This window comes from Coptis chinensis, chromosome 9, assembly GCF_015680905.1.
Source record: "Coptis chinensis isolate HL-2020 chromosome 9, ASM1568090v1, whole genome shotgun sequence".
NCBI classification, from domain to species: Eukaryota; Viridiplantae; Streptophyta; class Magnoliopsida; order Ranunculales; family Ranunculaceae; genus Coptis; species Coptis chinensis.
This window is the reverse complement of record NC_141464.1, coordinates 83,753,344-83,768,438: the sequence shown is the minus strand read 5'-3', so window position 1 is coordinate 83,768,438 and position 15,095 is coordinate 83,753,344. Positions and strand designations below refer to the sequence as shown.

At 38.3% G+C, this 15,095-nt stretch overlaps 3 protein-coding genes across 3 annotated transcripts; 1 reads left to right on the top strand and 2 right to left on the bottom strand.

Moving 5' to 3' along the window:
• Positions 1 to 285: 285 nt before the first annotated feature.
• Positions 286 to 6,706, bottom strand: LOC147478907 (pathogenesis-related protein 1C-like). The gene is made up of 2 exons (XM_086582384.1): positions 6,298 to 6,706; positions 286 to 736 (listed from the first exon to the last, which is right to left on the bottom strand). The coding sequence occupies exons 1-2, from the start codon at positions 6,627 to 6,629 to the stop codon at positions 574 to 576; spliced, it is 495 nt and encodes a 164-aa protein (XP_086438510.1). The 5' UTR covers positions 6,630 to 6,706; the 3' UTR covers positions 286 to 573.
• Positions 6,707 to 8,701: 1,995 nt separating this feature from the next.
• LOC147478906 (pathogenesis-related protein PRB1-3-like) lies at positions 8,702 to 9,169 on the top strand. The gene has a single exon (XM_086586306.1). It carries the CDS (start codon positions 8,702 to 8,704, stop codon positions 9,167 to 9,169), a length of 468 nt encoding a protein of 155 aa, XP_086442432.1.
• A 3,731-nt stretch (positions 9,170 to 12,900) lies between these two features.
• LOC147478905 (pathogenesis-related protein 1C-like) lies at positions 12,901 to 13,710 on the bottom strand. Its single transcript, XM_086582564.1, has one exon. The coding sequence runs from the start codon at positions 13,644 to 13,646 to the stop codon at positions 13,158 to 13,160; it is 489 nt and encodes a 162-aa protein (XP_086438690.1). The 5' UTR covers positions 13,647 to 13,710; the 3' UTR covers positions 12,901 to 13,157.
• Between the last annotated feature and the right edge of the window lie 1,385 nt (positions 13,711 to 15,095).

The following is a 15,095-nucleotide window of genomic DNA, read 5'->3' as shown; positions in this document are numbered from 1 at the left end:
GAAAAGAGCATAGAATATTAATAGATTGCATACAAGTAATATATTGGAGATAACTGAAATCTTATTTTGCCTTATCTGCAAGCTGTTTTTATTTTCACAGAAGAAGTTTTCTTTCTCAGAAGGGAAAAATGGTAATGTCGATCGTTAATTCGTTATGAAGGGGAGTTTGTTTGATTTAACTGTCATTCTTCTTTAGCACGTAGCAAATCAAGGATTTTAGACCAAGACCAAAGGAAGAATAGTCTCAATTATTCATCCGAATTGAACTAGCTAGAAACTCACATAGCAGCATGTACTATCGTAAACTTTATTGAGCTCCGAAACATATAGCAACAGAGTACACAAAACATTCGACTACGTGCATTATCCATCTTTCACATGCATTAGAAAGATGGAATTGAATAAACACACATATATAGTACGTGAACTTCATTATGCATGGATCTCCCAAATAGCTGTGACAAATTTACATATCCGCTGCCAAACTTTTATTACTATAGTATATATGCTGTACTCTCTCGGTAAGAACTGCATTAATTCCAGAATCCAGATCAATGAGTCGTCTACTCGTCTCTAGTAAGGTTTTTCGCCTACGAAATTTCCTGGGGGATCATAACTGCAGATGATAAAGGTCCCGCCGGTGCTGCATATCACCTTCGCACACCCAAGACGAACAGAGTTGCGCCATACTACTTGTGTATAGTGTCCACACACAGCTCCTGAGCTACAAGTGTTGCTGTGTTGGGGATTACACCAATACCAATCGGTTCCCCACTACACAGATAACTTGTATGAACACACTTCAACTCCGGACAAAATCTAAATAAGGTTTACAACCTATACTAACATGCCCAACTGGCTAAACAACTATTAACAGCTCGGATAATAATGTAAAGTAATTAAAAGCAAACCACAACACAAAGATTTCGTCCCATGTCAATGATGCCTACTTCCACAAGAGCCAGTTCTTAATAAAATGGGAAGGAAGATTACAATCTCTCCTTGGTGAATCTTCACCTTACTAGATCACTCTTTATCTCTTTCTAAGGGGTTGTATCATAGTAAAGGTTCTCTCTTTGTTTTAGTCGGATTCCAATCTTGAATATTTTGGTTTTCTTTAGGTTAAGGTTTTCCAAAACCTTGATTTTTGGTTTTATCTCCAAAACCAAATTCGCGAATGCTTGTTTAAGGGCCCACGAAAATATGCTGGAAAGTGAAAATCACTCATAAAAGAAGTCGCTAATTCAAGGCTTTCAAAGCCCATGTTAGAGCTGGCGCTAGTAACTTAAAGCCCATGCCCTATATTCTTGAACTCTGTGCTTGAAAGGCGGCCTATCAGAAACTTGGCCTCGACTTTCAAACGATATAGAATTTGCGTTTGCGTCGGTATCGGTTTTCTCCTCCTCATGTGAGGGATAACTCAACAATCTCCCTTTCGAGCGGTGGGGGCTTAAAATGCAATTGCCAAATTAAGCGGAGGAGTGTCACGCCATTCCGTGATAAAGACAAACATCAAACTTACCTTTCGGTAAGACTTTGGTCATCATATCCGACCCGTTCTTGTCGGTATGGATCTTTCGATACACAAATGCTTGTCTATATTACTTCTCTAATAAATGATAACGCCAAATGTATGTGCTTGGATCTAGAATTTTCGGATTCTTGCTTTCAAGTGGATAAATATATAGGGGTAACATCACGTAGAACTACAATTTATTAAACGCTTTTTAGCCCGGTTAGTGAAGAACCTCTTCATCCATAGCAACTCTTTACAACACTTTCGGTGGCTGCAATATACTTCGGCTACGTAGTGGAGAGGGCAACACACTTTTGCAACTTAGATTGCCAAGAAATTGCTCCCCGCAAAAGTAACGGATAACCGGAGGTGGACTTCATCGAGTCAACATCACCGCCATATATAATTGTAGCCTTCAAGTAAGGGCTTACTTCCACCAAAGCACAAACATGATTTGGAAGTGCCTTTGAGATATCTCAATATCCACTTAACACCTTCCCAATGTTCTTTACCCGGTTTTGATGTAAATCGCTTACCACCCCAATGGCGAAAGCAATATCCGGTCTAGTACACACCATGGCATACATCAAAACGCCCGCTGCGGATGCATAAGGAATCTTTTCCATCGACTCTGCTCATGCTCACCCTTAGGACACATCTCTTTGGTCATGCGGAACTGGCCAAAAAGCGGACAATAACCGACCGGTTACATAATTTGATCCATGTTGAATCTCTTCAACACCTTACCAATGTAGCTTTCTTGAAAGCCACAACTTCCCACTCTTTTGTCACGAAAGTGAAAGATCCCAAGTATCGCTTTGCTTGACCGGATCCTTCATCTCAAAGGACTTACTCAAGTCTTTCTTTGGCTTGGATATCTTGTTGATGTTTGGGCCAACTATCGACATATCATCCACATCTGGAATAACTATATGAAATCCCAATCCGGAAATCTCGAACAAACGCAACTGATGATCGGAGGCGGACTTCTTGTATCCTTGCTTCACCATAAAAGAGTCAAACTTTTATGTACCAATCACCGGTGCTTTTTCAACCCATACAAGCTCTCTTTATCGGCTTGCATACTAGGTGCTCCTCCTTGCCTTTGACCTCAAACCCTACGGGTCGGTCCATGTAGACATCTTCTTCAAGGTCTCCATGAAGAAAAGATCTGTCTTAACATCTAGCTGATTTCAACCTCTAGGTTCATATTTGCGGCCCATACCCAATACCACCCGGATAGAAGTCATCTTCACTAAGAGAGAGAAAATCTCATCAAAGTCGATCCCCTTTCCTTTGACCGAACATCCCACAACAAAGGCGAGCTTTGTGCCTTGGGTGAGGATTTATTCTCCTCATGCTTGACTTTGTATATCCACTTATTCTTGAGAACTTTTTCTCCCTGTGGGTTTCTCAACTAACTTTCATGTAAAGTGTGATTCTTATGCAAAGAATCCATCTCGTCATCATGGCCTTCAACCACTTTTCTTTATGCGTACCTTGAAGTGCCTCTTGATAGTACATAGGTTCTCCACCATCCGATAGTAAATGCGTCATTATGTGGTGGATACAGTTGAAGCTATTCTCCCTGTCGGACCTCCTTGCCCCATCTGGCAGGGTGCCTCGGGGAGGTTGCACTTCTGCTTGCTTTCTCGGTGGTGGTTCATGCATCTCATCCGCATCTTCTATACCAATAGGTTCTATCCCGTCATGAGCAATAGGATTCTCATCATGAGCTTCAAACTCATGGTTCTCTGCATTCTCAATGCCGACCGCGACGTTCCACGGTAGGGAACTTTCGGTTTCAATCAACAAGATCATTGGTGAAAGCTTGTAGCTTTCACCTTCCTCAAAGTCTGCTATGGTTTGGTCTTCCAAGAACACAACATCTCGACTTCATGGTGGGATTGGATTACCTTCTTGTTAATCGGATCATAGAGTTTGTAACCAAACTTTTCATCTCCATAAGATGGAAAAATGCACTTTGCTTGGCTTTGTCATCAAGCTTGAATCTCTCATCCGGAATATGCACAAATGCCCCGCACCCAAATTGTGAAGTATCCATAATCAACATCTACGGACCATACTCTGGGATAATCACTATTCGGAGGCTTTCTTTGGTGACGGGTTGATCACATGATGCGGTATGCATTGCTTCTACCCGAGATTCTAGGTAGCTTAGAGTGAGATAGCATGCATCTTATCTTATCCTCTACAATGGTGCGGTTCATTCTGCTATTCCATTACATTTGCGGTGTCTTGGGGGGCGATGCGCTCATTGACGAATGGATGACTCACGGCAATACTCTTCAAATGGCCCAATGTACTCACCCCCATTATCCGGCGAATACACTGCAACAACTTCCGGTCTCTCTTTCCACCATCTTTGTGGAATTTCTCAAAAACACGCCAAGTACTTCATCCTTGGTCTTAGGACTATAGGCCCATATCTTTCTTGGCCATCATCAATGAATGTCAAGAAGTATGAACTCCCGGTGGGACTTCACTCTCATAGGACCACATAAGTGCATTATTGCACTAGATTGGGACGATGTCGCTTTACGTGAGGCGGAATCTTTGGAAAGACACCATGTGTTGCTTTCCTACCAAACAATGAGTACATGTATTTAAATGTGTACCTTTAAATGCGGCATGGCCTTTTGCTTAGCAAGAACTTCCATCCCTTTTATGCCCGTGTGACCATCATCTCTTTGCCCACGATTCGGATGCTTTCTTCTTACGCGCGTTAAGATTCTTCTTTCACCAAACTAGCTCGTGTTTTGTAAAGAGAGCAAGTTTTCTTTCCTCTTTTCCGCTACAATGGAACCTCGCTTTCGGTTTCCATACCCCGTTACCAAAGCGAGTTTACAAAGCCATCATCATCTAATTTTCCGGTAGCAAATTAGGCTTAACCGTATGTCGGGGACATGTCTTACATCCTTGAGTGTCAAGGTGTAGCCGACATTGGTTTCTACATGAACATCTCCAATGCCTATAATCTTTGAGACATAGCATTTACCCATCCTCACTTCACCATATTCACCACAACCGTAGGTAGTGAAGAATCCCCAATGGGATTGTGGCGTGATAGGATGCTCGTATCTATCACCCACTCGTATCGACGACATGAGGTAATAGTCACCAAAACACACACCCTGATCGACACAATTCCACTAGGTCATCGACTAGTCGCGGTCAAGTATCTCGATTTGTTTAGTTCCTCGCACCATGTCTTCATATACACGGTTATTCTTCTCATCCCTATTCGCAGACTCATATCCCTGAAGTGGCCTTTGGTGTCACTGATAGTAACATTGCCTCTGCGCCTTAGGAGTTCTAAAGCTTCACCCCTAGATTTTACGTCATCACCTCACAGAGCGAGATGGTTTTCGCCCGACCTCTCCCCGTTTCTGCGTGAAAGGACCTGCGAAGTTAGAAGAGCGCTTCTGCACTCCTTCTAGTCTCCTCATTCAACAAAGGCGTGGTAGCCATCTCCATGGTAACAATTCCATCCTTTCTCCATAGAGAAACCGCTAATGTCTCCCAACTTTTCGGTTAGAGAGCCTAATAGAAACAAAGCCTCAACCGTCTCCCAAATTGATCTTCATCAAATGCATCGATTGATGATATTACGTACTTCATTAAGATGCTTTCGGACATTGAAGAACCTTCTTGGTGCCGTGGTGCGCAAACTTCTTAACGACTAGCACTTTGTTTCCACGGGGCTTCTTCCTCATAAAGGTCTTGAGTTTCTTCCATAGAAAGAAGGTAGTCTCTTAGGCCACATGGTGAAAGACAACATCGTCTATCCATTGTCGAATGTACCCGATAGCTTTTACGTCAAGCTTTTTTCCATTCGGCCTCATATGTCTTTTTACGGTTTTACTCCCTCATTCTCGATGGGAAGTGCCAAGTCCTTGCGATTATAGCAAAGTCTTCCATCTTGGCTTTCAGGATGGTGTAGTTCTTCCTATTCGGACTCATCATCAAAAGTGTTCACGGAATGGTCCATCTCTACAAGTTATTTAACCTCAAATCTTCTCGGGGAATTGGTCAAACACGCCCGACCAAGATTCGGATAACACCCTAGGCTATTCTAACCAAGGCTCGATACCACTTGTTGGGGATTACACCAATACCAATCGGTTCCCACTACCACGGATAACTTGTATGAACACACTGACTCTCGGGACAAAATCTAAATATCAACTACAACCTATACTAACATGCCCTTCAACTTCGCTAAACAACTATTAACAATGCGGATAATAATGTAAAAATTATTAAAAGCAAAACCACACACAAAATTTATGTGGTTTGATGATGCCTACTTCCACAAAGCGGTTTTTAATAAAATGGGAAGGAAGATTACAATCTCTCAAACATCTCTCACCTTACTAGATCACTCTTATCTCTTTCACGGGGTTGTATCTCGTAAAGGTTCTCTCTTTGTTTTAGTCACGGATTCCAATCCTTCCGACTTATTTGGGTTCTTAGGTTAGGTTTTCCAAAACCTTGATTTTTGGTTTTATCTCCAAAACCAAAATTCGCAAGTCTTGTAGCAAGGGCCCAAAAAATATGACACTTAAGCTACGCTCCTCTGGTGAGTCGGGTGAAGGCTGAACCAAATGGCCAACTCATTTTAAGAAAAAAAAGAATATTCTTGGAGCTCGACGGCGAAGTCGCTTCTATCGAAGCCACACTGGCTTCGACTTCTCGCGATGCCGAATTAAGCCCGTTTTCGGCTCGGTTTCTCTCCTCATGTGAGGGATAACTCCAACATGCTGTTGTAGTCATAATTTTGTTTCTCCGCAACCCACATGTTCACTGCTGCTGTGCCAGTTAGACTACTGTCACTACTCCATGCAAGGTTTTCACCATAAGGTCCACTGGAGTGGACTAGATTGCAGCTCGAAGCCATCTGATTCGCGTAATTCTGAGCGTAGGCAGCAACCCCGTCGTCCCATGTCATAGGTTCAACGCCAACTTCGGCACGAGCAGCAGTATGTACACTTAGGTAGTCTTGTGGTGAATCTTGGGCTTGGGAGACATTCAGCACGGCTAAGCCCACAAGACATAGAAGAGCTAAAGCAAGTGATCTTCTCATGGCCATCTTGAATATTTTGTTTTTCTTTATGGTAACGAACAAGGATTTGAAGCTTTTTATTGACAAAAAACGATAGATTATGAATGCCTATTTATTAGGTAAATTGTGCTGGAAAATGAAAATGATCATAAAAGAATTTTCCATCTAATTCACAGGAACTTTCAAAGCCCATGTTAGACTCTGAACTAGTAAAATAAAGCCGGCCAGAAAGAAAGAAATTCTTTGAAGACTTGGAAATAAACAAACGTATAGACTGTTCTTTGTGAGTGTAGCGTGTGCATGGGTATCTGATTAACTGAAACTGAACCGAACCGTTTATAGCAGCTGTGGGTCTTAAAATGTTAGACCCATTAAAATTGGGTCTTCAAGAACCGAACTGATAAAGAACCGAACCCGTTAAAATCAAATAGTAAAAAACCAATGGGTACCGAACTGAAACTGGAACCGATAATTATTATGATTTTGATATATAAATTTTAATATTATATTACACTAAATAAATACAAACCCAAACATTATAATATATAATTTTTGTTAGGTGTAAAAGTCTACTAAATATATAGGGGTAACATACAATAGTGAATGTATGTTATTAAATGCATGTTTTGTAACATTATATTGAACATGTGTATTATAAATAGTAATAATAATGTCAACGATTATACACACGTATACTATGAATTAATTAATTCATTATATATACTAATTAATTAATGTGTACATGATAATTAATATTTATATAAGTGCACGTGTTTGATATCTTACACGTGTATACATGTATATATAAGATAATGAATGCGTGTAATGCTAATTATTGTAGTATATATACTTATTCTACATTTTAAAATTTAGTGTGTGATATATATTTATATAGGATGTATGTATGTATGTATAGTATAATGCACACATGCTCGATTTGCAAATGCAGGTTAATACATTGGTACGTACAATTTATGAGATGCATTTAAAGTTTTTATAAAATTTTCAAAGATTATTGAATTTAGGACCATTATTATAAGTGTTATTGTCGCACTAAAAACAAATTTTTTATATCGGTTACATAATTTAAAACATAATTTTAGTAATAATAATGTATAACCTGAAAAGAAATCGAAACCAAATTGGAACCGACTTAATTAATGAGTATGGTTTGGAGATTTCTAAAAAAAACCCCCGAAAGTCATGAGTAGGCAGCTTCATGTTCATGAGTAGGCAGATTTGATTTTTGCCTCTTTCCATCTGGAATAATCATCCAATGTAAGTTCATCTCTTACTCCAACAGTTGATGGTGTCCTTCCGGATGTCTGCTCAGGAATTTGCGGAGGAAATAATAATGTAAATATGATGCGCCCACAGTCCACTCCTTAGACCACGTCTGCGTTCTCCAGATTTACTATTTAAGCCGTTATGGTGCCAATGTGACGCCAATTCAATCAATCGTAGTTTGAAAAGAAAAATTGATCACGACGTTGGATTGAAGATTTACACCAGCTGGTATTTTACCTGTTTCTCATTTACTTGTACTACCTAGGGAAATGAACATTAACAACTAAGTAACTAGCGATACTCTATTCAACTTTGACTGCCAGAGTGTTCCTTGGAATATTGCACTTAGTTGCAATATTTAGGCCCTGCAAGAGTTTTTGATTGTGTAATGTCTACGTTGGAAGCGATTTGCTGAATATGTATTGAGGTATGGAATCTCAAAATAATATTTGAGAAATGGAAGATTAGGGTGAAATATCATGAACACTGGAAATGGATTTTGTTGACAGATATGAAAAAGCTGGTCATACAGAGCTTTTCTATGTTGAAAAAACAAACTTGATAAGAGTAAAATTAATGTCAGTTGGTCCTGGTTAAAATCTGGCCTCTCCTATTGACCAGAATTCGGTGTTGTCCTAATATTATGAAAACGACCTTGATCCTACGTAAATTAGGGGTCTTTCAGTTTCAAGTCGTCAATACTACCACTATAAATATAGATTAGGGGTCTTTTCCTTTTTTTATAGCAGCAATATATTTGACCTGCTTCTATTAAATTTGAGATGAAATCAGCAGTACTTACTTTTACGTGCATGGTGGGCTTATTGGCCCACCTTCATGTAGTACAAGCTATAGACACACCAGAAAAATGGGTGAAGCTCCATAATGATGTTCGAGCAAAGGTTGGTGTAGGTCCATTAAGATGGAATAGAACCTTAGAAAATTACGCTAAGAACTACGCTATAAAAAGATCAGGTGATTGTGAACTGATTCATTCACACGGGCCTTATGGTGAGAACATATATTGGGGTCAAGGTGAAGGAGTCACAGATGCAGCTGCTGCTATGAGATGCTGGGTGGACGAAGAGATAGATTACTACGACTACAACGCCAACACTTGCATAGATGGTAAAGATTGCTTGCACTACACTCAGATCATTTGGAAGAACACGGTACAAGTCGGTTGTGGCATGGCTCAGTGCACCACTGTTGCGAACAAGGTGTTCATTTCATGCAACTATTATCCACCGGGCAATTTTGTTGGGCAAAGACCTTATTAGGGACGCTTTCATTCAAACTGTATCTCCCATGCATCGATCAGATTTTTAGCCATCCTATGAATAAGTGAATTTGTTGACGGAAAATGGACTACACATATTTATTTACTTCCATACATTAATTGATTGGGCAGATATTTATGTGGCGAATATTATTAGACCAAATGAACACCATCTGATCTTTATTATGAACTTATTACTATCAAGGTTTTTGTCGCACCCAAATACACAGCCATTAACCTTACTAGCATTAAAGTTCTATTCTTGATTGGCTGTACCAGCATCATATGTTGCCCACGCATCCATTTCAGGATCAAGCCATAGTTCACTATCTTCTCCTCACCCTTCTCCTCCTCTCTTATGAGCTACCTCCTCTCCTTCTTTTTCCTCTCCGTCCTCTTCTTTTCTCTTTCTATTTTCTTTCATGGCAACAACATAAGCGTACAATAACTGCATAACAACGTGTAGCACACTCTGCCAGTAAAATCAAATCTAATTATATTCTTTAAAATAAATTTGAACTGAACAAAAGAAAAAGCCCACGCCGAAACAAGAAACAAATTTAAAAGCCATGGTGACATTATTTTCCACATAATTTATCGGAAGGTGCTACTGCATATCAGCCGCATCCGGCTAACCAATTCAGCTTCAATGGGATGTGAACGCAAAAAGATATCTCCGGTTCGTAGATAACACCCTTGTTTTGACAGCATCTCTAATAGTCACCAATGAGAGTATACGAGACAGAATGTCCTGCGGCAATTCACTAATACGATCAACTGATCGATTTGGTGTTGTCTGCCTTAGCTTAACACAATTTTGTTCGTCATCTTTCAGAGAGCCAACCCTCATTCCCATTGATCCCTAAGAAGCACGTACCGTCACTGCCAGAACTATTATATACAAAACCTTCAGTAGGCACGCCCCAAAGATGTTAATGAAGAGCCCAACTCCAAATATGAGTTAAAAATCTTAACTTGAAAGCACTGAGACAGAAACCTTGCTTTTAGAAACAACAAGAAGTTGTGATTCTAAATTGGAATTAAAGGGGAAAAGAGACAACTCGAAACTGCACAAACCCAATTTCGGTTCCCATACGAATTCCGGATACAGTAACTCTTCTTCTTCTTTCCTACTAATACACAAGCTTTCAATACAATGAACGAAATTTCTCTACTTTACATCATTCCCCACAGACGGCGCCATTTGTCACACCCAAATACGCGACCATTAACCTTACTAGCATTAAAGCTCTATTCTTGATCGGCTGTACCAACATCTTAGATTGCCTACGTACCTATTTCGGGATCATGCTGCGCCGCCGTAGTTCACTATTTTTTCCTCACCCTTCTCCTCCTCTCTTATGAGCTGCCTCCTCTTTCTTTTTTTTCTCTCTCTCTCTCTTTTCTTTAGGTTTACCTCATGGGTTATAGTATGGTCTTAGGCCTATCTCTTGGCCTAATACCTATCCATCTATGAATATGACTACTACAGTTTTGGTTCTAGAAACTCAGGTTACAACAATTTCAGGTTCAAAAATGTCCAAAACCCTGCAGCGTGTCCGTCAAAAACCTTATGGGTAGTTGGGCACTTTGCATTAAACATTTAAGAAGTCCTAATTAAACTTCATGTGCTAATGCTTTATGTATTTGATTGAAGAAGTATTCCAAACCCTCCACCCCATAGCCCGTTCTCATGAACATTTATATTTGTTTTCCTGATTGCCCAGGCCGAGTGCTTCTTTTAATTTGAAACAAAAATGGAAAAATTATTGAAATTTGCTGGTCAACTAAAATATGTTTATTTGAGATTTGCATATGAAAATAATTTTGAATTAAAATCAAAATAGGCAGCGAGTTCCAAAACAACTCTGTGACATAGCCAATCCAATTTCATATGTAAGACATGGGAAAACAATACTAATCGATCATTCTCAAGATAGTTTGTATTTGGACACTCTAAACTCCAATACTAATCAATTTTTACTACCGGCCACCCAAACAACAAGCAAATCTTTCAATTATTCAACTTAGAGAAATAACAATCACTAACAAGTGATAATTAACAATGAAGAAAATAAAAACATATCACAATGAGACATAAGATTACCGTGGTTTGGCCAATAATGTCTACGTCCACAAAAACCAATCATTTTATAAGAATGAAAAAGAAGATTACAATCACTCATCTCAAGTATCTCCACACTTACTAGATCTCTCTTCACTAATCTCTCTGCTTACAAATTTTTTCTCTTTACAAGGGTTTTCTTTCAAAATTGGTTTCTCTCTCTCTCATGTTTTTCAACCCTAAACAATGTTTTATTTAGGGTCCTACTATTGAGACCCCCCAAATTGTGATGGGCAAATCCCTGCCCAATTTGGATTATGATGTACTTATGTTGGGCACTACACAAGGTCCCGTACATCCCCCACCCAATTCACTAAAAACTGAGAAACTGGTACTAACTAGTTTCAACCTTCATGTCTTTTTTCTCTCTTCAACCACTCTCTAACCGCATTTACCAAATTAGCATATAGAAATCGAATCCAAATCGAAATATAGTAGAATAACTTAAGGGTTAAATTTGCTTGTAATAGATGAGTAGCTCGGGTCAAAATAGAAATCGAATCCAAACACGTTGGCATCCGTCGTAGATGGGATCTTCATGTTCTAAAAATTAAGTTAGGGTCTTCTATTTTATTGTTTTGATTATGTTTGATTAAGTTGTTAAGGACTTATGGTATAGTTTTTAGAGATTAGGGTTTATGACTAGTTTAGTTAGAACTCGTGAGTTTTAAATGTGGGAATCAAAAGTGGAGGAGAAGGGCTATAAGAGGTTGCCAACAAGTTAACTTTATATATTTGGGGGCGCCCAACATAAAACATGTTTTTTAAGTCAATGACAAATTTGTAATAAATATTTTTTTTTTGGCCCAACACGAAATGTTTACATTGTTGAAATTTCGAGTGTGCCGAAATATTGGTGAAATTGGGTTTGTATACAAAACCCATACTGCTGAGACATCCAAGCTGTCTCACTGCACACCAGTATCATGCTGCCTTCTAGTGAGACACTTAACTCGTATCACTGCTGTCATGGTGAGGGATAACTCCAACACTGAGCACATGTGAAAAGACCAGAGAATATTAATAGATTGCATACAAATAATACATTGGAGATAGTGTTGTGTTATTTTTAAATAAAACAAGTGCGTGGTAATGTTTGGAATGACTTTGTGGTGTATGGTTTGATCCCTTGACCTCTTTGTGGGATAGTTGTTTAAATAGAACTTTAGTCCCACATTGGAGAGGAAACACTAGTGATTAGTGTTTATAAGTGAAAGTCCCATACTAAGGGTGTGCCATTAGAGTACAAACGCGAAACAACCTTAAAAAATGCATACCGCTCCGTGTTTCAGCCTTTTTATATTCATGTTTGTTCTTGTTGCAAAAATTATATTCGAATAGATAGTAAATCTTATTTTGCCTTGTCTGCTGCAATCTGTTTTTATTTTCACAGAAGAAATTCTCTTTCTCAGAAGGGGAAAATGGTAATGTCGATCGTTATGAAGGGGAGTTTGTTTGATTTAACTGTCTTTCTTCTTTAGCAGGTAGCAAGTCAAGGATTTTAGACCAAGACCAAAGGAAGAATAGTCTCAATTATTCATCCAAAATAGAACTAGAAACTTACTTATAGCTTGTAGCCTTGTACTATCGTAAACTTTATTGAGCTCTGAATTGAAACAGCATATATATAGGATATAGCAACTGAGTACACAAAAGTGACAAAACATTCGACTACGTGCATCCATCTTTCACATGCATTAGAAAGACACACACATATATAGTACAATAGTCCTCACCAATTTCCAAATAGCTGTGACAAATTTACAGATCCTTTGCCAAACTTTTATTACTATAGTATATATGCTGTACTCTCTCGGTAAGAACTACTGCTTTAATTCCAGATCAATGAATCGTCTACTCGTCCCTAGTAAGGTTTTTCGCCTACAAAATTTCCTGGGGGATCATAACTGCAGATGATAAATGTCCCGCCGGTGCTGCATATCACCTTCGCACACCCAAGACGAACAGAGTTGCGCCATACCACTTGTGTATAGTGTCCACACACAGCTCCTGAACTACAAGTATTGCTGTTGTAGTCATAATTTTGTTTCTCCGCAACCCACATGTTCACTGCTGCTGTGCCAGTTAGACTACTGTCACTACCCCATGCAAGGTTTTCACCATAAGGTCCACCGGAGTGGACTAGATTGCAGCTCGAAGCCATCTGATTCGCATAATTCTGAGCGTAGGCAGCAACCCCGTCGTCCCATGTCATAGTTTCAACATCAACTTGAGCACGAGCAGTGTTATGGGCATTAAGGAAGTCCTGCGGCGTATTTTGTGCTAGGGAAACCTGCACCATCGCAAAGCCCAGAACACACAGAAGAACTAGTTCAATCCTGCTAAATTCCATTTATGTTTCTTCTTAGTTTTCGCTCTAAAAATGTACTTTGTTCAGTGTTTTCCGTTGGATGAAGAATGAGACATTTTGATCGAGCAATATATATAGTGTTGCAGATTGGCCTCATCATGTGAGGAGACTGTTGAATGTTCATGGACCGCGAAAGTCGCGGAAAACATTTTCCGCTTGAATGGTGGTAAAGCTATATTGTATACATGCACTGGGACTTAGTAACATGGGTAAAAGAAAATGTTTAGTAGACTAACATGGCGTTGAACCTAAAAGTGGAGCTAAAATGGGATGATGGATGGGTAAAAGAAAATGTTTAGTAGATTAACATGGCGTTACTAAAAGTCAAAAGTAGAGCTAAAATGCTGTTGCACTATATCTAATTAGTTGTGAGAGGTTCTTGTAACTTTTGAATTAACGTAAATTATTCCAGTGAAATAAAATCCACGGAAATTGTTTAAATTTTTTTGGAGAAAGGTTGCAAGCAGTAGACACCATAGTACAAAATATCGCGATATCTATTGAGATTTCAACAAGAAATATATAAATATTGCGATATGTTTAGAGATATATAAGACTACAAATATCAATAATATTTCGATGATATTGGCAATATTTTGAGATATATGATGATATTTGACGATATTTTGTTTAGATAACAATTTTATTTTAGTTTTTAGATAACAATTTTATTTATAGTTTGTTAGACATAATCCCCACTCCCCCATCCAATTTTAACGTTTGATGCCGGTTAATTAGGTTTGATTCTCATTGATCGTTAGTCCAGGTTTCTATTTTTTTCTAATAAAATAATAATAATAATAATCTAAATTAAAACTCCTATGATGAAATGCCGAATATGCCTTCAATAGCCATCAAATATATGAATTAAAACTTTAAACACCCATTAAGTGCGTTTATCGGTTCATGCTTGTTAAATAGTAGAATAGAAATACTTGGTTTTAAATAGCAAATTGCATACGAAATAGAAATCATTGAGAGCATATTCGATATTTCATCATGAGAGTTTTAGATTATTATTTATATTTTTTATTGGAAGAAAATAGAAAATTTGTACTAACGGTTAATGAGAGTCAAATCTAGTTGACCGGCATCAAGCATTAAAATGGATGAAGCATGTCTAAAGAAACTTAGAGTGGAGGTTATGTCTAATTTCCAATTATAAATGGGGAGGGAATATGTCTAAAAAACGCTTTTATTTAATATTTACCATTATATTTTAAATATATATAAATGATATATTGTGATATATTAAGAAATATACACTATCTATAATATTTATCGATATTTTAGATATATCTACGATATTTATATATAAAACAATGTAAAATATCTCTAAAGAAGAGATATTAGTCTATTAGATATATCTACGATACATATCAAGAAATTGAATATCGATAAATACCCATATTATGATATTTTATACTATGG

What these genes read in the sequence shown, in the direction of transcription:
- LOC147478907 (XM_086582384.1), bottom strand. Translation starts at nt 6,629, where the DNA reads ATGGCCATGAGAAGATCACTTGCTTTAGCTCTTCTATGTCTTGTGGGC. An exon ending in AATTATGACTACAACAGCAT is followed by an intron (nt 737 to 6,297) that starts GTTGGAGTTATC and finishes TCCCCAACACAG; the next exon opens with CAACACTTGTAGCTCAGGAG.
- LOC147478906 (XM_086586306.1), top strand. Translation starts at nt 8,702, where the DNA reads ATGGTGGGCTTATTGGCCCACCTTCATGTAGTACAAGCTATAGACACA.
- LOC147478905 (XM_086582564.1), bottom strand. Translation starts at nt 13,646, where the DNA reads ATGGAATTTAGCAGGATTGAACTAGTTCTTCTGTGTGTTCTGGGCTTT.